This window comes from Eurosta solidaginis, chromosome 2, assembly GCF_040869045.1.
Source record: "Eurosta solidaginis isolate ZX-2024a chromosome 2, ASM4086904v1, whole genome shotgun sequence".
In the NCBI taxonomy this organism is placed as follows: Eukaryota; Metazoa; Arthropoda; class Insecta; order Diptera; family Tephritidae; genus Eurosta; species Eurosta solidaginis.
In genome coordinates, this window is record NC_090320.1 from 251186979 (window position 1) to 251210929 (window position 23951).

The following is a 23951-nucleotide window of genomic DNA, read 5'->3' on the forward strand; positions in this document are numbered from 1 at the left end:
TATACAAAAAAAGTTTAAGAAGAAACAAAAAGAGTACATTGGCATTGAATTGATTTCTTTGAAAGGATCGTCGTATAGTTGGAACTTTTTTATGTTTGTATGTGTGTATGGTTTAAGCGGCCGCCGTGGTGTGGTGGTAGCGTGCTCCGCCTACCTCACCGAAGATCCTGCGTTCATACCCCGGGCACAAATTTTAGAAACAAGTTTTTTCAATTAGAAGAAAGCTTTACTAAGAGGGGTCGCCCCTTGGCAAGCACTCCGAGTGTATTTCTGCCATGAAAAGCTTCTCAATGAAAACTCATCTTGCCTTGCAGAGGCCGTTTGGAGTCGGTCCCGTCCCGCCAATTTGTAGGAAATATTAAGAGGAGCAGGACGCAAATTGGAAGAGAAGTTCGTCCTAAAATCTTTGCATAGGTTATCGCGCCTTCCATTTATTTATTTTTATGTAAATAGTATGTAAATTCTACACTGAAAGAAAAAAGTTGTTTAAAAACAATCAAATTACGAGTGAATTTAGCCAATTTTTCGGTAAAATTTTATCGATGTTGTTGTTGTTGTTATTGTAGCGATAAGGACACTCCCCGGGTGGGTGTTATCGATGTTGATGGTCCTTTGCCGGATGTAGATCCGGTACGTTCCGGTACGTTCCGGTACCAAGCCCGACCATCTCGGGAACGATTTGTTATGACCACATGCGACCTTCTAGCCCATACCGCCCTCCCACCCCCTAGATCCATGAGGAGCTCGGGGTCGCCAGAGCCTCGGTTGTTAATGTAACAAGATTCGCCACGGATAGGTGAGGTTGAAAATTGGGTTTGGAGAAGCTATATATTGCGCTGGCAACCTGAAAAGGTTGAATCTATTTGGTATTTTAGTCGCCTCTTACGACAGGCATGCCTACCGCGGGTATATTAACGCACAAATTGCTGATCCTGAATTGTGTTTCGACAGTTAAATTAACAAAAAATGTTAACAAAATGTATGCCACAGCTCTGCTTAGAATATTAATTCAAAAATTTTTTTCCTGATGGAAAAAACTTTTTTCTAAAGGTTTTGATTTTGCTTTTTCCTAGGCTTGAACCCAGGGTTTTCGATGTGGTAGGCGTCGCATGATACTATCACACCATATCATAAGAACTAAGTCGTGAGCGCAGTGAGTGTAAGTTTCTCTTTAAAATTAGCTTGACAGTTGTTCACTGTTGAAATGACCAATGAAATCAATTCCTTTAACAGTGATATCAGTTAGATTGAGAATTTGTAATTTTTACAGAAAATTGGCAACTTGAGGCCAAAAGTGTTTCTTCTGTTGAAATATTTAAACAAAATGTACACAATTTTACTGAATGTACTCACTGGAACAAAATAAGGCCTGCCAAAATACTGCCCTCATAACCGCTACGGGCTGTTTTCTTATGTCCCCAGAACACCATCTACACAATGAGCCGAGAGTACTCCCCATTAGGGAGAGAAATGAAATGCTGAACAGTTTCTGTTGAATACCCAGAACTCTGGGCAAACCAACATACATCTGATTGATGAGGCTACAACTCCCAGGGGATTAAGAGGTCATCTCCGTAAGCAATATTATTTATTTTATTTATTTATTACGGCTTAAAGCCGTACGAGGCACCTGAGAACAGCGCCGTATGAAGCAAAAAAGCACAAACAGATCCTCAGTGAAATCCACAAACATGCGTGTCGGACCTCTATGTCAGGAATTGCCCGGCGAACCCATTTCTTAAGGAAAAATACCCAGAACGCAGAAGAGGAACGCACTCTCCCTAGGGAAACGCGCGTCACTCTAGCTCAACTTCGATCTGGATACTGTAACAGGTTAAACCCTTACCTACCCAGAATCAACCCCTCGTGGATATAGGGGGTGGTAGGGCGGGATGGCCTAGAAGGTCGCATGTGGTCATAAGAATCGTTCCCGAGGTGGTCGGACTTGGTACCGGAACGTACCGGATCTGCATCCGGCAAAGGACCATCAACTCGATAACACTCCCCAAGGCCTTCGGGGAGTGTCCATAACGCTACAACAACAACAACAACAACATACAAAATGTATGTCCTGCTTGCAATGTGTCCCCACATGAGACCAACCATCTCTGCAATTGTAATGTGGACAACGCCTTTAACACCCCTCTCACTATGGTCCACCCCTGTTGAAATTGCAAGTAAGTTTCCTTGGACACCCGTTACAGGACATTGATGACAATTTATGATCGGTCGCACCTATTGGTTGGGGCGAAGCACTGCTACAACAACAACAAGTCGCTATATCAAAATTACCAGATATACGAATGTTAGCCAATTCTGTATCTTAAAAGTCTACACTATCAGGTAAAAATAAATTATAAACTGTGTTGTCCCGCAGCAGGTTTCGAACCGACGTACTTTGAATCAGTGTTTTCTGTGCTCTACTCACTAACGTATCACGTATAACAAAATATATCATAGCACATCATTTGTGAACAAAATGTTGTGAAAAAGATTGAATGACTTGTACTAGTTTCAAACCCATTCACAGCCACCTCTGGGGTGCCTCAAGGTAGCATACTTGGCCCGTTACTTTTTGTAATTTTTAAACGATATTTCCACCTGCTTCCAGCACTATAATTTTCTATTATACGCTGATGACCTAAATATTTTCAATACCATCACAAACTCTGATGACGTTAAAATTCAATCTGATTTAGATAACGTTGCTGTCTGGTGCAGTGCCAATAATTTTCCACTAAATGTTAGCAAATGCTTTCTTGTAAACTTTTCAAAATCACGTGGACATTCCCACTTCCTACTCTCTTGATGGTACCCACCTCTCAACTCTTAACGAGATAAAGGACTTAGGTGCTATCTTCGATTCGAAATTTTCTTTCACGACCCATATAAATTCTACTATTGCTAAGGCGTATTCACTTCTGGCTTTTATTAGGCGCTGTTGCACAGACTTCGCGGATCCCTACACCCTCAAGTTATTGTTTACTGCAATAGTTCGTTCGAAGTTAGAGTATGTCTGCTTTATTTGGAGGCCATATCATGAATGCCATATTGCTAGGTTTGAACGTGTGCAAATACGTTTGTTTTTTTCTTTTCTGAACCGATTCCATCATATAAAGCCAGATGTTCACTTATCAATCTAGAGTCCTTGGAATGTAGAAGAACTGTCCTATCGCTCACGTTTGTTTATCACATCGTTTATGGTGCAGTTGATGCACCTTGTCTCCTTAAGAGTCTCCGATTCCATATCCCTATAAGGCCTCTTCGTAATGTACCTATTTTCTATACGGTTTGTGTCCGAACTAGAGATATACGCCGCCGAAAAACGCCGCCGACGATTGTGGTCGTTTTTCGCACGCCGCCGCCGAATGTCAAAATTATCGGCGCGGCGGCGGCGTCCGGCGCGATACTATATTTTCTACTCGTTTAAGATTGTTTAGGCCATTTATTCTTCATGTCGAAAATTGGTCGGATATGGTCGAAAGTGGTATCAACGGATGCGCATCACTGTCAGTTATAAGAAACTAATTGCGAAATTTAACTCTTTCTAACTGTTCAAAAGTTATTTAAAAAAACAGGCGTTTCGATGTCAGCTGAACAAGGACTTTGCATCACCCAATTCACTAAGTTATTAAAACAAAACACTAAAAGAAAAGTTATATAATAAATTTATATGCCCACATAACCTCTCTCAACTTAAAATCGGTCGACTTTCATTCTAAAATATCGTTTTGATTTAACTAAGGCTATTGAAGTCAATGTTGTGAACACAAACGTCTGCGAACTTTGGTCTACATTTTAAAAATTTTATCCATATATTTAGAAATTACGTTCCTAAATTCAACCGACGCCTGCCAACCACTCAGATAATTAGCGGTCCATCTTTTTAGACAAGTGGGAAGGTGTGAGCCTTCTATGTCTTGGAGTAGCGTGCCGTGGTTGACTGTGTCAAAAGCTTTTGACAAGCAAAGTGCCACGAGCACCGTCCTATGATGGGTTTTTGCTGATTTAATCCGTAATTAATGTGAGTGTTAATGGCATTGAGGGCGGTGGTGGGGCTGTGCAATTTACGGCTGTCCATTTTGGTTCGTGGCTAGGCGAAGATTTGCCGTGAAATAAGGGAGCAGAACGGTTTCCAATGTCTTAGCTACTGGCGAAAGGAGTGATATCGGTCGCCTTCGTTAGCTGGTTTGCCAGGCTTTAGTAGCGGGATTATCCTTGCCATTTTCCATTTTTCGGGAATGACGAAGTATTCCAGTGACAGGTTGAAAACATGTGTTAGGTATTTTATTCCCTCAGCGCCAAGGTGTTAAAGCATTGGCATGGCTATTTCGTCCGAGCCTATCGACTTGGAGGGCCTAGCCTTACGGGTGGCTGCTTCAACCTCTGTGGGGTGATGGTAATGGGTGGGACGTCGTGTTTATGTTTATGGGCTCGTCTGTTAGCACGACGTCTGGCTTTGTCTACAGAAGAATGCATTATACATAAATTGTTGGCAAAAGCCGCTTGCGCATTTCTTCGAATCAGATAAAAGTTTTATCACCGAAGGATATAGAAACTTTATCATTGTGTTTAGTTGGATAAGACATGGATTTAACGGTTGCCCACATTTTACCAACACCCGCAGAGAGGTTGCAGTTCTTTAGATGCTCCATCCATCCATTTCACCACTGACGTCAAACGTTAAGTAAATATTTTTGACGGCGACGGGGTCATTTCGGGACTATTTCGGGATCATTTGGGGTACCTACCGGCATCATTTCTGGTTGGTTTTCGGGTTCCGTCCGGGATCCCATCGGGGTCATTTCGGGACTTTCGGGATCATTTGGGGTACCTTCCGGCATCATTTCGAGATGGTTTTGGGTATCCGTCCGTGATCCCGTCGGGGTCATTTTGGGACTTTTTCTCGACTAATACGGGATCATTTGGGGTACCTTCCGGCATCATTTCTAGATGGTTTTGGGTATCCGCCCTGAATCCCGTCGGGGTCATTTCGGGACTTTTTCGTGACTAAATGCGGGATCATTTGGGGACCCTTTCGGCATCATTTCTGGAGGGTATTCGGGTTCCGTCCGGGATCCCATCGGGGTAATTTCGGGACTTTTTCGGGATCATTTGGGGTATCCTCCGGTATCATTTCTAGATGGTTTTGGGTATCCGTCCGGGATCCCGTCGCGGTCATTTTGGGACTTTTTCTCGACTAATACGGGGTCATTTGGGGTACCTTCCGGCATCATTTCTAGATGGTTTTGGGTATCCGTCAGGGATCCCGTCGAGGTCATTTCGAGACTTTTTCGCGGCTAATACGGGATCATTTGGGGACCCTTTCGGCATCATTTCTGGAGGGTTTTCGGGTTCCGTCCGGGATTCCGTCGGGATCATATCGGGACTTTTTCTCGACTGATACGGGATCACTTGAGAACCCTTTCGGCATAATTTCTGGAGGGTGTTCGGGTTCCGTCCGGGATCTCATCGGGGTCATTTCGGGACTTTTTCGGGATCATTTGGGGTATCCTCCGGCATCATTTCTAGATGGTTTTGGGTATCCGTCCGGGATCCCGTCGCGGTCATTTTGGGACTTTTTCTCGACTAATACGGGGTCATTTGGGGTACCTTCCGGCATCATTTCTAGATGGTTTTGGGTATCCGTCCGGGATCCCGTCGGGGTCATTTCGGAACTTTTTCGCGACTAATACGGGATCATTTGAGGACCCTTTCGGCATCATTTCTGGAGGGTTTTCGGGTTCCGTCCGGGATTCCGTCGGGGTCATATCGGGACTTTTTATCGACTGATACGGGATCACTTGAGAACCCTTTCGTCATCATTTCTAGAGGGTTTTCGGGATCTGTACGGGATCGTTTGGGTACCCTTCCGGCATCATTTCTGTGTGGTTCTCTGGATAAGTCTAGAATCGTGTCGTTGTCGTTTCGGGTTTTTTTGGGACTATTCCTGGAACTTTTGGAGACCCTTCCGGGGCAACTCTGAATGGCGATATCGTCGTCATTTGTTGGATCCTATCAGGTTATCAGCTCATATAGATCTTTTTTTTACTCAATTACAAAAATAAAGTGCATTAGACAGAAAAAAATGTTTAAACAGGTAACTTGATAAGCAGGCTAACGTGAGTAGCCCATATATTTCTGTTTCTCCTCGCGGACGGGACCGCGGATAAAGGCTAGTATATTTATAAAGAAAAAAGAACTCACGCGGAAAGAGCAGCGCAGGCTGTTCCACTTGGCAGATACCTCAAATCGCGACATCTTTAAAATATACGCCACATCTTGCCATTGAGCCTCCCTCAAATTCCGGTCCCTGTATTAAGGCGAAAGAAAATTCCTGACCTCTACTTCCTGCAATAGCCTCTCCGTTTGTCGGCTGTCCATTTTTCAGCCAGTTTTCTCACCGCTTCCTTTTTTCAGTGGTACTGCCGACTGGGTGAACGAAAATTGCGGAATTTGAAGCTGACTCATCCATTACGTCCTGCAACTACCCCAACCCCAAACGACAACCCTACTCAAAAATGTCCCTATTCTAATGCGGAGTGAAATACATTTCGTTTGATACCCATATCGGCATATCTCATGAAATTTTTTTTATTTCGAATAGGTGGCAACCCTAAATGGCAACCCTACTAAAAAATGTCCCTATTGTAATGCGGAGTGAAATACCTTTCGTTTGATACCCATATCGGCATATCTCATGCAATTTTTTTAAATTTCGAATAGGTGGCAACCCTAAATGGCAACCCTACTCAAAAATTTCCCTATTGTAATGCGGAGTGAAATACCTTTCGTTTGATATCCATATCGGCATATCTCATGCAATTTTTTTAAATTTCGAATAGGTGGCAACCCTAAATGGCAACCCTACTCAAAAATTTCCCTATTGTATTGCGGAGTGAAATACCTTTCGTTTGATACCCATATCGGTATATGTCATGCAATAATTTTTTTAATTTCGAATAGGTGGCAACCTTGTGAAACATTCTGAGTGGCAGCACCTAAGTAGAAAGTCTTAGAAGGTGATACATTATCTCTGTGCCAAATTTCATTTAAATCGGCGGAGCCGTTCCCGAGATCGCTCGGCTATACAAACAAACAATAATTACGGCCCGATTCTTAGCGTTACCGGTAAAATAGTACCCAGAACATTATGTAACCGAAAATCGTTACCAGTTGTTTTATTCGCGATTCTGTCCAAAGTGGAAACGCTGTCATCACCGAAAAACTCACCAGTGTCTGTGGTGAAATTTAAAAGTTGGTTTTCTTCGCTTTACCCATGGTGGAACGATACAAGGTGGCAGCATGGGACAGCTGAATATAAACTTTTTTTCAGGCATGCTTAACCAACGAACCGATATCATTTCGTTACGATAATTAACGTTAATAAACGAAACAAATTCATTTCGTTTCGTTTATTAACGTTAAAAACGTCAAATTAACGAAATGATTTTGCTTCGTTTTCTGCCATATCAAAACGAAATCAAATCGTTTATGTTGATTATTAATTTCAAACTATGCTGGCAAAGCTGATTGATGGCGGAGTCATTAAAGGTGAAAGCATTAGCCAAGCTGATTGCAACTTTGCTCATGAATTTTGACAGTACGAACATTTCTCAGAGTATTTTTGACATTACCACCAACGAATTACACAAACAAATTACATGGAGTTTGTGTGTGTATGTCCGCTCGCTGTTACCACCTTACGGCTTCACCATGGCTATAGCATTGCCAGCACAATTCAAACATAAAGTATCACGTTTTTGTTAACGTTTTTAACGTTAACGAAAGCTTTTCGTTTCGGCTAAAAACGAGATACAATTTATCTTGATAATTTCTTTATCTGTAATATTTCGAAGTGTTTCAACGGAAACGGTGGAAATTTTTTGATAAACGATTAGCTTAACGTTAAGATGCATCCCTGCTTTTTTTATTTAATTTGATACATCAACTTCCGGCGCAGTACGATTTTGACATTTGTCCATCGAATTTACAAAAACGAAGTACATGGAATTTTTATTTATGTTTGTAGGTATGTCACCATGCTGCCACCGTGTATGGTTCCGCCATGGCTTTACCGAAAATGTGTCACTCGTAGATACGATGTTAAAGAATAAACGGGACGATGTGTATATACATATGTATGTGCATACATGCATACGTTTTTACATAGCTATATTGTAATATATTGTGAAAGTACATGGAAACAAATATGTATAGCAAGAGGCAACACTTTTTTACTATTATGTTTACTTATTTGCGCTCACAATTCTTTATTTTTCAGTTTTGCCTTTTTCTAGACAACAGCTATTGTGTGGTTATTTCGATGTAACCTGAACGATGATACTGTGAAAGTACATGGAAACAAATATGTATAGCAAGAGGCAACACTTTTTTACTATTATGTTTACTTATTTGCGCTCACAATTCTTTATTTTTCAGTTTTGCCTTTTTCTAGACAACAGCTGTTGTGTGGTTATTTCGATGTAACCACCTACTTTTGTGGGTAAACAATTATCCGGCTACTTTCGTGGGCAGAATACCAAAAGGGTACAAAAGCTACCACATGAAGAAAGTTGCCGTGGTGAAGAAATTTGTTACCACATTAGAATCAGGCTGTTAATGACAGATTTGCCAGCATGTTGGCAAATCTGTTTTGTGTGTCAAACGTGACTGCAAACGCAACTGACACTATTTGGCAGCCCGTTTTCATTATTTTGGCAACATTTGACAACATATATGCCATAATGAAAACGAGGCTTAAGGAACTAAATCAAACAAGGGCCATCATACTATAGTAACTGCCGTTGAAAAATATATTTTTTCGTGGTTTATTGTTTTTAAATTTTTATTTGAGGCACCTGCTGGAAAATTGCATTTAAGTAATACTGCTTGAACCAGCAATCGTTGTTCTACCCGAACTTTGGTTTAGTTCTTATATCGATTGACCTTTCTTTCCTCTGCCTCTCCGACCCTATCCATAAATACGATATTTTCGAATAGATCGGTGTCTGCCCACTTTCCGGAAAAAAGTATTATATTATATACTTATTTAGTCCAAGAACTACCTACAATGTGATAAATTCAAGTAAATCGTATATTAATAAAAGCGCTCTGGAATAATGGCACGTTATGCCAAATGATTTTTCACAGAAAAGGACTGTAGACAAAGAACTAACACTGAAGCTAAATATTGCAGTTTTCGCCTAGTTCAAAAGTGGAATAATCAATAGCTCCGATTTGCTTCAGTTCAAGAGCAGAGATTCCCGCGCAACCAGGACATCCAGAAAATGGTTGACCATTTTCTAAGAAAATTTTCCCGCTACATGACCGGCAATAGTTAAAACCGCACATTTATCGGTATGTAAATACCGCAATGCGTTTTCAAAAAAAAGCTTGTTTATTTTGTTTAGCTTTATTTCGTCTGGGTGTATGTAAGAATTTTTGAAAAGTAACCATGGATAACTAATGATAAGTTCATCGGAGACAAAATATACATAGTGTACATATATTTCATTCAATCCAGCAATGTAGGCAATTTTATCTGTACTGAGCATTGCGCAACGATACAAGGTGGCAGCATGGAACACCTGATTATAAACTTTTTTTTATTTGATTTGATACATCAACTTCCGGTGCAGTACGATTTTGACATTTGTCCATCGAATTTACAAAAACAAAGTACATGGAATTTTTATTTATGTTTGTACTATGCCACCATGCTGCCACCTTGTATCATTCCGCTATGGTACTGAGCTTAGGAAACGATAGGGAACCGATCCGCAATGAGTATATCAAGCCATGGCGCAACGATACAAGGTGGCAGCATGGAACAGCTGATTATACACTTTTTTTATTTGATTTGATACATCAACTTCCGGCGCAGTACGATTTTGACATTTGTCCATCGAATTTACAAAAACAAAGTACATGGAATTTTAATTTATGTTTGTAGGTATGTCACCATGCTGCCACCTTGTATCATTCCGCTATGTATCAAGCTATACAAACATTCTTAGCTCACTGACTGGTTGAGAGCTACATATCTATACACTCTCCTGCTAAAAAATCATTTTGTGTGTTCATGGCCTATGCCCTACAATGGTTATCGCCGTACAATGGGTCAGTACAATTGATGTCGTGGCCAAAAGTCTACGTATTTGTTATTCATAATTATTGGCATCGCCAGAGTGGTCAAAGCAATTGGCCGTATCTACAGTTGCAAAAATGCAGCCCCATTATGTTAGATCTTCATCGAAAGTGATCGTTTGCCAGGTTGCAGTAAAAAGAACATTCCACAACCGACTATCTTGTGCTCAAAACGAGAAAAATCGATCACGATGTTGTCGACGCCAAGCATAGTTCTGACGTCCCAAAAGTGCGCGCTCTACAGAGTTCCAATATCGGCGAAGCTCGCTATTAGTTAAGCGCCAAGAAGTTTTTTTATCACGGTTTACTTTTATTGTCGCCTTTAGGGTTTCTGTCCCATAGTCTAGCATTGCTTTGATTTTCGTCAGCATGCTCACAAAAAAAAAAACAAAAAAAATTAACCGGCTATGAGCGAGCGCCAGAGTTGGCAGCAGAGGGGTAGCCACTTTGGCGAATTTGTACCATTTTTGGTACGTTTTTTTGGTTTTGTGTGAAGGTATATATTGCACACAAACACTACTATCTCGTATTTAAAAATCGATTTGACAGCGGCGTTAATAATATCCTGCCTGGGACTAACCGAAGAGCTCTAGTTGGTTAAGAAGTCTAGATTCACATTGAACTCTTTAACAATTTCTTAACTGATCTGAATTGTTAGGCGATAGGTTTTGGGCTCCCACGCGAAAAAGTGCAAGGTTATCAGGATTTAAAGACTAGGTGTCACGAGATCTGCCCTCCTTTTAAAAATAAGTGCAAGGTCCTGCTTCCGGGTTTACTTCATTCGCATGAGTACCGCTGGTAATGCCTGACAGAGTTCAATGCCTCGGAACATCCGAGTCGGAATTACTGCAAGCGTAATGTAGGACATAGGGCCAGAATGTCTCGTTCATCTTGAACTGCGGCATACGAATCATCAGCAGGGTTGAACACCGGCTTTATGAAATGATGATCAATTTGGCACTGTTGTATGTATTGCTTGTCCGTAGGAACGCACTGGACATGGCTCGTACTATACAACCAATAGCTTAAGTTGGCATCAGTGTAGCACTAACACAACATACACGTTGGCGTTGAATGTAATACTGTGTTAATTAAATGTCGTGATATGGCATATAGGTTTGAGGATTATTGTGTAACGGTACTTGCCCTCTTTGCGAGCCAATTTTGTCTGGCTGCGAATAGTAGCTTGAGTTAGACGGCAGGTTCAGGCTGTCCGATAACTGTAACGGAAGTCGCCGCGCTACGGATGTAGTGTATGGGATGTCATGCAGTGTTATTACGATTAGAAATTGTCTCCTATAAATTAGTGAAATCTAAAGCTCTGATAATGAGTATCATTAGTTAGTTTAGGGGTAAAGAGATACAGAACAGAACATGGCGGTGTGTAAGGAATTTGGGGTCCCAAAGCCAGCCTCGAGTCAACTCTTCAACAAAAAGGCTTCGAGGACATTGAGTAAATGCTGTAACTATCACAGTGTAGCAAAATTCTCTGGCCGGTGGTGGTTGTCAGGCGCTTGTCCGAACTCTTTGCATACGCTTAGGACAATACATCGTGGGTGTGTTGCTTCCACCTTTGGATAGGATAAGGTAGAAGTCTCTTATTAACTCCTCGGTTACGGGTTGTACCTACCTTATGTCGATGTTGTTTTTTCTAAAAGCGATTCTAAAAGTAAATAAAGCTCACGTTAGTGTGTTTTCAGTGGTATCACAACGGTCCTTTAGTACACATCTCCTACCCACCTCCACTCAACATAACCCAATCAAATAAAAGCACATCAAATCACATACTTTATGCACAGGATAATAATGTGCTTTTTGGTGTGATATTATAGTTTACGCTCGGCCTGAACAAGATAAAATAAGTTCATAAAATATCACATCATATGATCCCAATCGTATCGAATTAGTTCAAATAAAGTAAAAAATTATCACATCATACGAATTAATACCATAACTTTGGTCAGCATATCATATCACACTACATACATCATGTCACATTGACATCATGCGATGTCACATCATATTGAGTCATTGGCAATATTTAGCTAATGTTGAAAACTCTGTGCGTGCTGGTTTTCGTTTGTATGACGAGTAATATGAATGCATGCACTTAAACAGCTACATTTTATTTGGATTTGATACAACAAAAACAATTAAGTGGCAACTATGACTGGCGACTGTTTTTCCGTCGATGATGCGAGTATTCGTTTCCAACATCGTTGCTTTCTGGTCTTGATTTAGTCGCTAATTTGTGGTCGTTCGCGATTGTTTTGTATAACTCTAACGTTACTGCCATAATCAAAACTTTTCGCCTTTGTCATCGACGTTATTAAGTTTTTGTTTTTTTTTTAGTTGCTTTCGTTCTTAGTTAAAATCGTCAAAACGCCGTGTCGCGTTTTTTTTTCTCAATATTTTTTTCTATTTATTTGAGTGCTCACATATATATTATTGGCCTTCCATTGGCCACCAGTGTTTATAGTAACAATTGTAATTTGTTGTTTTTTTGCTTTTGTCGATAATACTATATTGTTTTATTATTCGCAATCCAATTGCGTTATCGGCGTTTTGTTTTTTGCCGCCGCCTTTGTCTTCTTTGTGTATAATTCACACATTTCTACTATACAAATTCTTCTTTTTGCGAGACTGGCCGTCGTAGTACATAATTGTCATTGTTAGTGCCGATTTCGATGTCTTGTTGTGGTGTGTCGTCGTGTTTTATGCCAAGAGTGTTTTAAATCATAATTTTTTTTTTTTTGTAAAAACACTAAAAGTCAGTCAGTATCGTGCTTGCGTTTATCGTGTTCGCCTACTTTTTAAACGTTTTCTCGCTTTGGTTGTGGAGGAGGTAAATGGCTTCGTACTACATACATAAAAACTACAGTGTTCTAGCGTCAGGTTGTGTCCCCCTGCTGACTAAAGAAAATACAATTTTGAAAGATCTAAAAGAATGTAAAAAGAAATCGTTTCCAAACAAAGTTTTTATATTCAAAAAGATTTTCGAAGGTGCTAATGAAGATGAAGAAATAAAAAAAAAACATAAGCTTGTACTGAATTTTTCGGGCGAACCGCCAGTACATCAACACAGAACGTAAAAAAAAATATAATAAAAAATATTAGTTGCAAAAAAAATTAATAAATTAATAAAAATAAATAAAATGAAAATAACAGTAAAGAAAAAACATAATAAAATAGCTTAACGAAATTTTAAAAATTAAATTCAAAAAAAAAAAAATAAAAAATTTTAAATAAGAAGCACCTCACATTTTAAGGTCAAAAATTATAATATAAATTCAAGAGAATCAGCACAAGTTTTTGATATTCTCTTAACGAAATTACCCACCTTCAAACAAACATTTGTAGCATTATAATGTGACGTACCAACCAAAACTGTACAATAACAAGTAAGGAAGTCTAAGTTCGGGTGAAACCGAACATTACATACCCAGCTGTACACTTGAAATGCTGTTGTTGTTTGTTTTGTGTGCTTAATAGTTTTACAAGGCTGTGCAATAATACATATACATATGGTTCTATTCTGAACTAATTTTTCTTCGAGTTATGGCTCCCGAAACAAAGAAAATTGCTTAGTCATAAAAAGGCGGTGCCACGCCCATTTTTAAAAAATTGAAGTTTTTCCTATTTATTGTTATAAATCCACTTCGGCAAATGAAATACCATTGATATAAAGCTCTTTTTTGCAAGGATATAGCTTATTTTATTCGTCCACGACCCTTTTAAAAATCTTTTATATGAGAATGGGCGTCGTCCTCAACCGATTTCGTTAATTTTTCTTCAAAGCATTCCTTATAGTAAAGGCAACCCCACTGCCGAATTTTGTTACGATAGGTTTAACGATTTTTGATTTATGATTAATATTTGTAAAATTGATTTTATCACAAGTGGGCGATGCCACGCCCATTTAAAAAAAATTCAAATTTTTATCAAGAGTCTCAATGTCAGTCCACACGTCAAATTTCCACTTTCTAGGTGTATTATTTACTAAATAAGCCGGTTTTTTGCGTTTTCCAAAATGTTAAATATATAAAAAGTGGGCGTGGTTATCATCCGATTTCGCTCATTTTCAATACCAATCCATTCTGGGTCCAGATAAGCTAGTGCCAAATTTATTTATTTTTTTGGTGAAGATATCTCAATATTTACTCAAGTTATCGTGTTAACGGACAGACGGACGGACATGGCTCAATCAAATTTATTTTCGATACTAATGATATTGATATATGAAAGTGTATATATATCTCGATTCCTTTATACCTGTACAACCAACCGTTATCCAATCAAAGTTATAATACCCTGTGTACAAGTACAGCTGGGTATAAAAACTGTGCGTGTGATTATACCATTAAATTGTATCACTAGCGGTTAGCGTGCTTTTTTCCTTTCTCATCATCCAGTCTTCCCTCCTCCATACAGTTCGTATATTTAATTTTTTCCTTACATTTTTTTTGCTCTCTCTTTTTTCTTCTATGAAGAGGTGACTGACGGTCAATGACTGATGGTCAACATAATTTGTATTGTCTGCGCCTGTCCATTCACATTGATTCTTTTCATTGTTGTTTCTTTTTGATCATCGTTCCTTAAATTTTTCCTGTTAGCCTGACCTCTGGCAGGTTTTGAATATGCGAATCCTCTTTATATATACCTACGTTGAATAGTATTGTTTATTTTTAAACAAGTTTCGGAGTTAGCTGAGAGAATTAGTGAAATTTTTTGCAATGCTAAAGTTATTTTTGTAAATGTACGAAATGGTAATTCGAAACACACATTTGAATTAATGTTTTTTGTTTAGTAAAATATATTGACTGCGCCTAAATTTTAAATGAGGGATTGCAATTAACTGTAAAAAAACATACTGAAGGGGCTATGTGACCTGCATGAGAAGTACAACAACGCGTTCCTTATTACACAAGCTAGGTTAGGTCAGCTTGAACTGGCCGATCAATAAAGACCTCACTTAGACTGAATGTGTCCATAGTGTTATACGAATTTGTTTAACGACCAAAACCAAAACTCCTATTAGTTACCAGTACTTAGAATAACTCCGTCCTCTTCGCAAATACAAAAAGTTTTCTAGTACCTAGCTTAATTACTGCCTCGCGACCTAACCACTCTACCGCCCCTAGTAGCTGGAGGCTTCATCTTCGAGCGCAGGATACGAACACAGAACGCGTCCAACCGTTTCTTCCTGCAGACCGCACTTCCCACATGTGACGACAAAAGCGAGTGTCCAGTTAGTTTGCCCATCGAGAACATCAAGTCTTCTCTCGTTAGAGATATGAGCACGTGATCTAGGAAATTTTGATGAAATACTGTGTGAGATTATTGCCTTGATCGCCGCCTGACTATCAATATTGTAACGAAATTAGTAAAATTCCGCTTATTCCAAACCGATATTCGAATCTCTAAACTGTTGAATAAATAACTCCCATATTCAATAATGCAAAATGTTCTATATTAGACTACTTCACAGTAACTCTTACTTCACAACTAATTACGTGTTTAAATCAAACTGCTTAGTCATGCCTCAGTTGCGCTGCTTTTATACTCTCGGTTTCCTCGTCCACCCACTTCTCCTAAGGTCTAGTAATTTCGTGAACTTCAAGCTTGGTTACCAACCATATACATGTATATTTGTTGTTTGTAGCTTTTGCGTGTGTATATGTGAGTACTACGTCGGCTGATGCTGACATGCGTTTGTGAGTATCTCTCTGCTGCCTTGTATGTATGTGTGTACATGATGATTGATTTGTTTACGTACATACGAGTGGCTGCTTAGTGATGATAATATTCGTCACAATATAGATCTCTTCAAAAGCTTAGGCACGGAACCATCTTGTTCATTCGCCCTATATTGAATGGCGGTATACTGCTATGGCCTTGTTGCAGTTGCTAGTGCTATATTTTTGGCCTTGTGTAGCTGTTCAACAAACAAGGACCCCACAGTAAAGTATGGGCTTTACAATTGCTTTAATAAGAGCGTTTGGGCGATAAGCCCCACGTGCATCCTCTTGCATGCATACAATGCCACGCATTCTTGCTTCGCTCTTACACGTGAAGTTCTCACGAAAACGTATTGAAAAATATATTTCTAAGATATTTTGTGCTATACTTTTCTTTTAGAGCTACTCCTCCAAGCTAAGGCTTAGTCTAATTAGCGGCCTAATATTTCCTAGTAAATATTACTAGATTGGTTTCTGCCGCGTTGGCGGTTAATCCGATGCCCAGACATGTACATCGAAAAGCGCTTGATCTATCAGAGTGCGTATTATTGGTTGACATCTGCTATTTATGAAGACTGAAAAATCGTCAGCATACGCCATAAGTTTGACTGGTCCTCTTTTGAACCGCCTAAGCAATTGATGGTTGATGACCAGCGTCCATATAATACCCCATCCTGTGGCGTTGCTCGGTTTGCAGATTTTGTGGCGTTGCATAAACCCCAATGCGACATGATCATTGTGCCCCCAGCAGGTTAGGGGCATAGAATATAGCAGCGGCAGGTATGCCTGTCGTAGGAGACGATTAAAATACCCAAATTATTCGAAGCGTTGTGTAGCGCAACCCTTTCAAGCGGTTGCCAGCGCAATTTATAGCTTCACCGACCCAATTGTCAAACTTACCTTTCCGTGGTGAATCCTGTTTCTTTAGCAGGTGAGGCTCTGGGCATCCAGAATTACTCATGGAACTAGGAGGTGGGGCGGGATGGCCTAGTGGGTTCAATGTGGTCATATCAAATCGTTTCAATGATGGTCAGGCTTGTAGCTTAAAAAAAACCTTCGGGGAGTGTCTTTATCAATTAAAACAACAACAACCTCCACTTCCAGGTTATCGATGTTGATGTGACTTTGCCGGTAGATCCGGTACGTTCGGGTAACAAAGCACCATTAGGGTACTAACGCGACCATCTCGGGAATGATTAGCATGACCACATGGAACCTTCTAGGCCATAATTATGAAAACTGGCGAGCGCTTTCAATAGACAAACTACAGCATTATTTCGAAAAATCTGCGTTTACTACGACAACAACAACGTCAACAAATTTGACAATTTTAGTTAGTAGGCAAATGCTTCAAGTTTTTTTTTTACATCAAATTTTTTTTTAACCTTTTTTGTTTCTTTGGTTAGACTTCCATCGCATTAACATACATAATGTAATTTCATACCATACCGCATAAACAAAATAATAAAACAGAAAAAGTAAAATTTTTCTGGCCACCATAACATTTTTTTAAGTGTTTGCATGCAATGAAAACGAATGTACATACACAAAATGTTATAAAATACAATAAACACCAATAAACTGAAATGAAATGCAACGATTCCAAACATTAAACAAACATTGAAAATACAATTTTTTTTCAGTGTAAGTATATTTTTTTGTCGTTTTTATATATATACAGCGAAAATGGTGAAATATTGTGATATAAAAAAATTTTGATTACTTCTCAAAGCTTGAAACGTTTTTAAATTATTTACTGATCACCCTAAATTTCAAAATTTTCCGATGATTACGGAAAAAAATTATGTGTCATTAAATAAAAGGAAAAAAAAAATTTTTAATTTATACAAACAAAACAAAAAAAAATTTTATACTAAAAAAACAGTGTAAATATATTTTTGCTTCTTAAATTTTTTAAATTTCGTTTTTAACATTGAAAATAATGAAATGTTGTGTTAACGTGTACACGTCAATTAAAACTTCAACAAGCTTTATACTTTCGAGTCTCTGATCACCCCATTTAGTTTTTAAGTTATTGATATTTTTTTTTTTAATTGTGATGTCATGCAGTAAATAAATATATAACAAGCATAAAAATAAAAATTAAGTTTAATTAAAACGCGAAATTCGAAAATTTTATTTATTATTTTATAAAATTAAATGTTCATCTTTTTGTTAAGTTATGTTTGTTTATGTGTTTCGGGGCCCTCACGTCCCAGTTCAATCTTATGCGCTTCGAAAATAGTGAAATATGGTGTTGTTATTAATGAAAAAAGCTCACTAATAATAAAAGAAACTTGTTCATAAAATTTGTAACCTTCTTCAATTCTTTTTCTGTTCCCCTAATTTTATAAATTTTTATTTTATTTTTAATAATTACCGTCAAAAGGTGTCATGCTATATAAAAATAAACACGAATACACAAACTTCAACACATTTTGCAAAACAGCAAAGTAATTTATTGCAACAAAAAAACCAGTATTTCTATATAAAAATATATTTCGCATTAAATTATTGTATATAAAGTACACATGCTCATAACGAAAGCGTTAAAATATATTTTTTCTCTTTATTCTTCTTTTTTTCTTTTGTTATAAAATGCGCGCATTGACTTCGCTGTGAACATTGACAAAAAAAAAAAAAAACTGAAACATTTTGTTTGACCCATCAACGTCTGCGATCAACGGTGTGGCTCTGTTGCCGTCATCGACATCATCGTCGCCAACGCGCAACGTTGTCGTCGTCTCGTTATTCATTGTCGTCACTAATCGATTAATGTTTCTTTGTCTGCATTAAATTTTTTTTTATTTTTTATTTCTTTGATTGCAAAAATTGTTTATTCTCTTCTGTTTTGTCATATTGTTGCTAAAATTAAATGAAATTTTTGGTGGAAAATTATTCGCTTTTTCTATATTTATTTATTTAATTTTTCGGTTTTATTTAAAATAAAAACTGGTCATTTTATTAAATTTTTTTAAATTAAAATATGTTTTTTATTTGAATTTTATTTTAACTTGAATTTGTTATAATGTTACTTTATTAAAAAAAACTGGTGATTCAATAATTTTTTTTTAATTAAAAATATAATTTAATTTAAAACCTTTTCACTTCAATTTATTTCATTTTAATTTTGCATTTTTCTGCTTTATTTAAAAAAACTGGTATTCAATTGAATTTTTTTGAATTAAAAATAATTTTTTACGCGATTTTTCTTTACTTTTTTTAATTTTACTTTTTTATTTTTCTGTTTTATTAAAAATAAACTGGTTATTCAATTTTTTTTTTTAATTGAAAACATTCTTTTATAAATTTTTATTTCGCTTACCTTTTTTTAAATAAAATTTTTCTGATTTATTGAAAAATACTGGTTATTAAATTTTTTTTATTATAAACGTTTTATTATTTTTATTTATTTTTTAATTTTTTTTTTATTTTATTTTTTATTTTATTTTTTTCTACTTTATTAAAAAATACTGGTAATTTAAAACTAAACTTTTTTAAAATTAAAAATATAAAATTTTTTTTTTCACTTAATTTTTTTTAATTTCATTTATTTTTTAATTATTTCTTTTATTATTTTTTGCTACTTTTTCCTTGTTTCAATTTTACATTTTGTCGTCAGATCGTTAAACTACGAAGGCGTTAATTACGAAAAAGACGACGATCAACTTTGGATTCAATGTATAGAAAACTAAATGTAAATCTAATGCAATAATTAATAAATCAATGTTATGGTAAAAACGTTTAATAACTGAAAAAAAAAATAACACACCGAAAAAGAAAAATTTAAGTTTAACACAAAATAAATTATAAATAATGCAAAACTTCTTAATTAGGATTAAATAAAAATTTGAACACACAAAAAATTTCGAAACTAAAAAATATTTCCTAAATAAAAAAAATGAAATAAAAAAAGGTAGAAAAATAAAGAAATAATTTGCAATTAAGCAAATACCAAAATTAAAAGAAAAAAAAAATATCGAAAACAAAAATAATTAAATTTCAAAATTTAAGATAACAAAAAAATCTAAATATGGCAAAAAATATGAGTAATACATTTTGATAAAATTGTATTACAGCAATAATCTTGCGTCTATATCTAGCAACAACAACAACAGCTGCAACAGCCTCCCGTTAGCGCTTCATAGTAACATAACAGCGTAACAAGAAGGAAACAACTCGGACAACTAAATAATAAAAAAATCTTAAAATTTAGAAAGCAAAACGAAAAAAATATATATTAATGAAATTAAAGCAGAAATTATCTAAACAACATCAACAACAAAAGTAACAGCAACTGACTTGGCAACAATAAAGGGCAAAAATAAAAACGTAGAAATAAAAATAAAAACAAACAAGTTCACAAAACAGTCAAGTAAATCACAACAACAAGACCAGCAGCAGCCACAACAATATTTCTGGAAGCGCAGCAACACAATAACCAGCAACAACCACTACAACAATTGGAGTGTAACAACAAATTTGTAAAAAAAATCACAATTGTTATAGTTACAATAAGCATAAAAGTACAAATCACGGATCAATACCAAAGATGGAGGCGAAATTTTTGGCAAGCGTCATTTCATTCCTCTCGATATTTTTAGCGATTTATGCTGGTAAGTCAATAAATGCCATAACTATTTATGAACACACATATTTATATCCTTATGTATTAATGGAACATATTATATAGATAACAGTGTTGTGCAATATAATAGCAACATGATATATATATTTTCGGTAATTTTTTTTATAAAATATGACTTAACGACTGCATTTAAAAAAAATAAAGTTATGAAAAAAAAATTTGTTAAATAAAATTATTTATCTATTTTATTATATTTTTCAATTTAAATTATAAACAAAAAAATTAAATGATGGAAAGAAATATGTTAAAATTTAATTACAAGAAACTGAAATGAAAAAATAAGAAAATACGAAATTTTAGTAACGATACAAATCTAAAAAAAATTAACAATTCCGAACGAATAATTTTATTCTTATTCGCCCGAAAGATTTGTTGTTAAATATTCGCAATAGAAGGAACGACAAAAGAACGAAACAACGATAACATAATAAAACAAAGCAAAAAATTTTTTTTAAATAATTAAACAATAGTAAAAAAAAATAAAAAAATGTAAAATTATGCAAAAAATTTAAAATTACAAAAAATAACAAAAGTAAACAAAATTTTATAAAAGAACCAAAATATAAAAAAATAAAAAAAAACTACATATGTATATAAACACTAGAAGAAATAGTAGTTTAACAAAATAAATAAATAAAAAAAGTTCAGTTACAGAAAAAAAATATTTAAAACAATCAAATAAAAAAATAAAAATAAAAATTTAAAAACAATGAAATAAAAAAATTTCAAAACTGTCAAATAAAAAAATTTAACAATTAAATAAAAAAAATAAAACGAAAAATTTAAATATATAAAAATAATGCAAATAAGCCGAAAAGACAATATTAAAAATGTGAAAAATGCTTGAAAATTAATGATAATTTTGGTGTGAAATAACATGAACCATTACCGCACCCATAAATAACATCGAAATTATAACGGCTTTAACAAAACATTACTTAATACATACCAAGATATTTAGCACAATTCGGCAAAATATCGTGTTGCTATTATATAACCGTACACTATAATTGTTTATTAATTTATGTATGTATACATATATTTATTATTTAAATTTTTTTGGTTATTTTTATTTTCAATTGACATAATTAACCACTAATTTATAATTTACGTATTTGTAACATAACTGTCTTTCTCTTTCTATACCACATTAAATGTATATGAGTACGAACCTATAACAAATACCTATACACCTTTATGTATGTTTTTTATTTAAGTAATAAAAAAAATTCAAAAGAAAATATTTACAACACGCAAAACAATTACTAAAATGCAAACTGTGTTTAAAAATTATAAATTTTTTTAATACATGAACACAATTGTAATATTGCAAGCAATTAAAACACAGAACACTTAAAAAAGACAAATTTAAAAATTACAAAAAAAAAAAAATACTTGCAAAATTTATTCTCCATTTACAATTTATATGTTTTACAATGTACTATTTCTTCCAGCTCCCCTTTGAACGCTTTTGTAGAATTTTTTGTGTTCACCTTGTCGTTTTACTTTTCTCTTTATTAAGTTTTACAACTTGAGTGTGTTTTTTGTATTTCCACATTACTTCTCACTACATTTCTTTTTTTTTTGTACTGACTGTGTTTTTTCTATTTGAGTATTCTAAACTGTATTTACATATATTTAAATGTACTTACTTATTTTTTTGTATGTATCGTAAATTTATTTTAATTTCATTTTCACTTTCATTGTCATTTTGACATTCCCTCAATAAAATACAAATTTTTTTCATACTCGTATTACATTTGATTATGTCAATAATAAAGTAAAAGACTAAACAGAGAAGAATAGGAAAAAGAATATAAAGCTAAGTCAAATAACACAAACATCAAGAGCCAGTCGTCATTTGTTGTTATCACCTAACCTTACATTACCGTTATATGTCATCTTATTTCCACCACACTTGTAAAATATTTTAATAATATGCGTGTCACCAAATGAATTTTGTTCCACTTTTATGTAGGCAAAAAGCAATTTTTTTTATTTGTAACCCTCAAACGCCAATAACTATAATTGTTGTAAAGGAAAATATGACTGAATTCAAATAAACCAAGTACATTTTTTCTTCTTTGCTACACTGAAAGAAAAACACTGGTAAAATCAACCGAATGACAGGTCAATTCAACCGATATTTTTGTAAATTTTTGTCCATCCCAAATAGCTGTTATGTCAACAACTCATCTGGCTGTTGATATGACAGAGATCTCTGTGACGTTTTCGCCATAAGAACAAAGTAGCGAGCGCCGTGAGCGTAAGTCTCTCCTTAAAATTAGCTTGACAGTTGTTCGTTGTTGAAATGACCAATGAAATCAGTTCTTTTAACAGAAAAATCAGTTAGATTGCTTAATGACCTGTCATTTTTACAGAGTATTGTTAACTTGAGACCAACAGTTTTTCATCTGTTGAAATAACTAAACAAATTTGTTTTTTTTTTAATTAAAGAATAACAAACGTGCTTTGTTGATTTTATTAGCTTTCTTTCTTTCGGTGTACGACGAAGTTAGAGTACTGAAACAGTAACCACTACTTAATATTAAAAAAGCAATAAATGCACTTATTTTTCAATTTACTCGTACTTATTTTTTATGTACACATTTTGCAATTGCAGCGTCAGCTATGTCGTAATTTTTTTGTTCAAAACATCACTGTTATCGCAGAGGTTGAAAAACGCAGGTTGAAGAAGGCCCTTTCTTAGAAAACGACTAAGGAATGCTTTATCTCGGAATGTGTATAAAAAAAAACCCTTATGGCTTTGTTTCATGATTGAGATATATGGTTTTTGAATCGTTTTATCAGATACAACGTTCTTGAACCTAATTACAAGTTCGAGTTTTTTTGAATAAAGTTTGAAGATAGATCATTTTTCAAAACAATTTTAAATAGATTGTTCTTGAAGATAAGACGTTCTAGAACCTTATTCTAAGGTCGCATCCTTTTGAATAAAGTTTGAAGATGGTTAATTTTTGAAAACAATTTTAAATAGAATTCCGATTTAAACCAATTCTGATTTAGAGCGTCTCTCAAGTCGAGATAGAACATTTCATCTGAAAAAAATTGATAGACTGAACATAACTGTTTTACTATCTTATATCGTATGCAATACTCTATTGGAGAAGGAAGTATTTATTTGTAGATATAGAACAATTTGTTATCCCCATTTCTTTAACTCTTCTTGGTATTGCGTTTCTCAATTCAACTGATCCCTATTGACCATTGAGATAATTTGCGAGCGACTCTTCATATTCCTTATGGAGTTGAAACTTCAAGTAGGCTTCGTTAGGTTGACCTCCCACTTATATTGGTTGTTTTAGGTCTCATAAGCTAGCCAATTTGTCCATCGAGGGTTGGGCTAGCTTAAATTTCAAAATAATATAAGTAAAATTTTTGGTTGAGCTGTCAAG

General features: G+C 35.5%; 1 protein-coding gene across 18 annotated transcripts in view; it reads left to right on the top strand.

Moving 5' to 3' along the window:
- Positions 1-23951, top strand: part of Bsg (immunoglobulin domain-containing protein Bsg) — a 222577-nt gene that overhangs the window by 33527 nt on the left and 165099 nt on the right. For 6 of the 18 annotated variants that reach the window (XM_067767601.1, XM_067767599.1, XM_067767615.1 and 3 more), the window contains one exon: positions 19510-20503. In XM_067767601.1, the coding sequence (XP_067623702.1) occupies positions 20440-20503 (64 nt within the window). In that variant the 5' untranslated portion in view covers positions 19510-20439. Of the gene's footprint in view, positions 1-12642; positions 12995-17293; positions 17532-19509; positions 20504-23951 lie in introns of those variants that run through there. The other 12 variants (XM_067767600.1, XM_067767605.1, XM_067767613.1 and 9 more) reach the window with 9 other exon arrangements.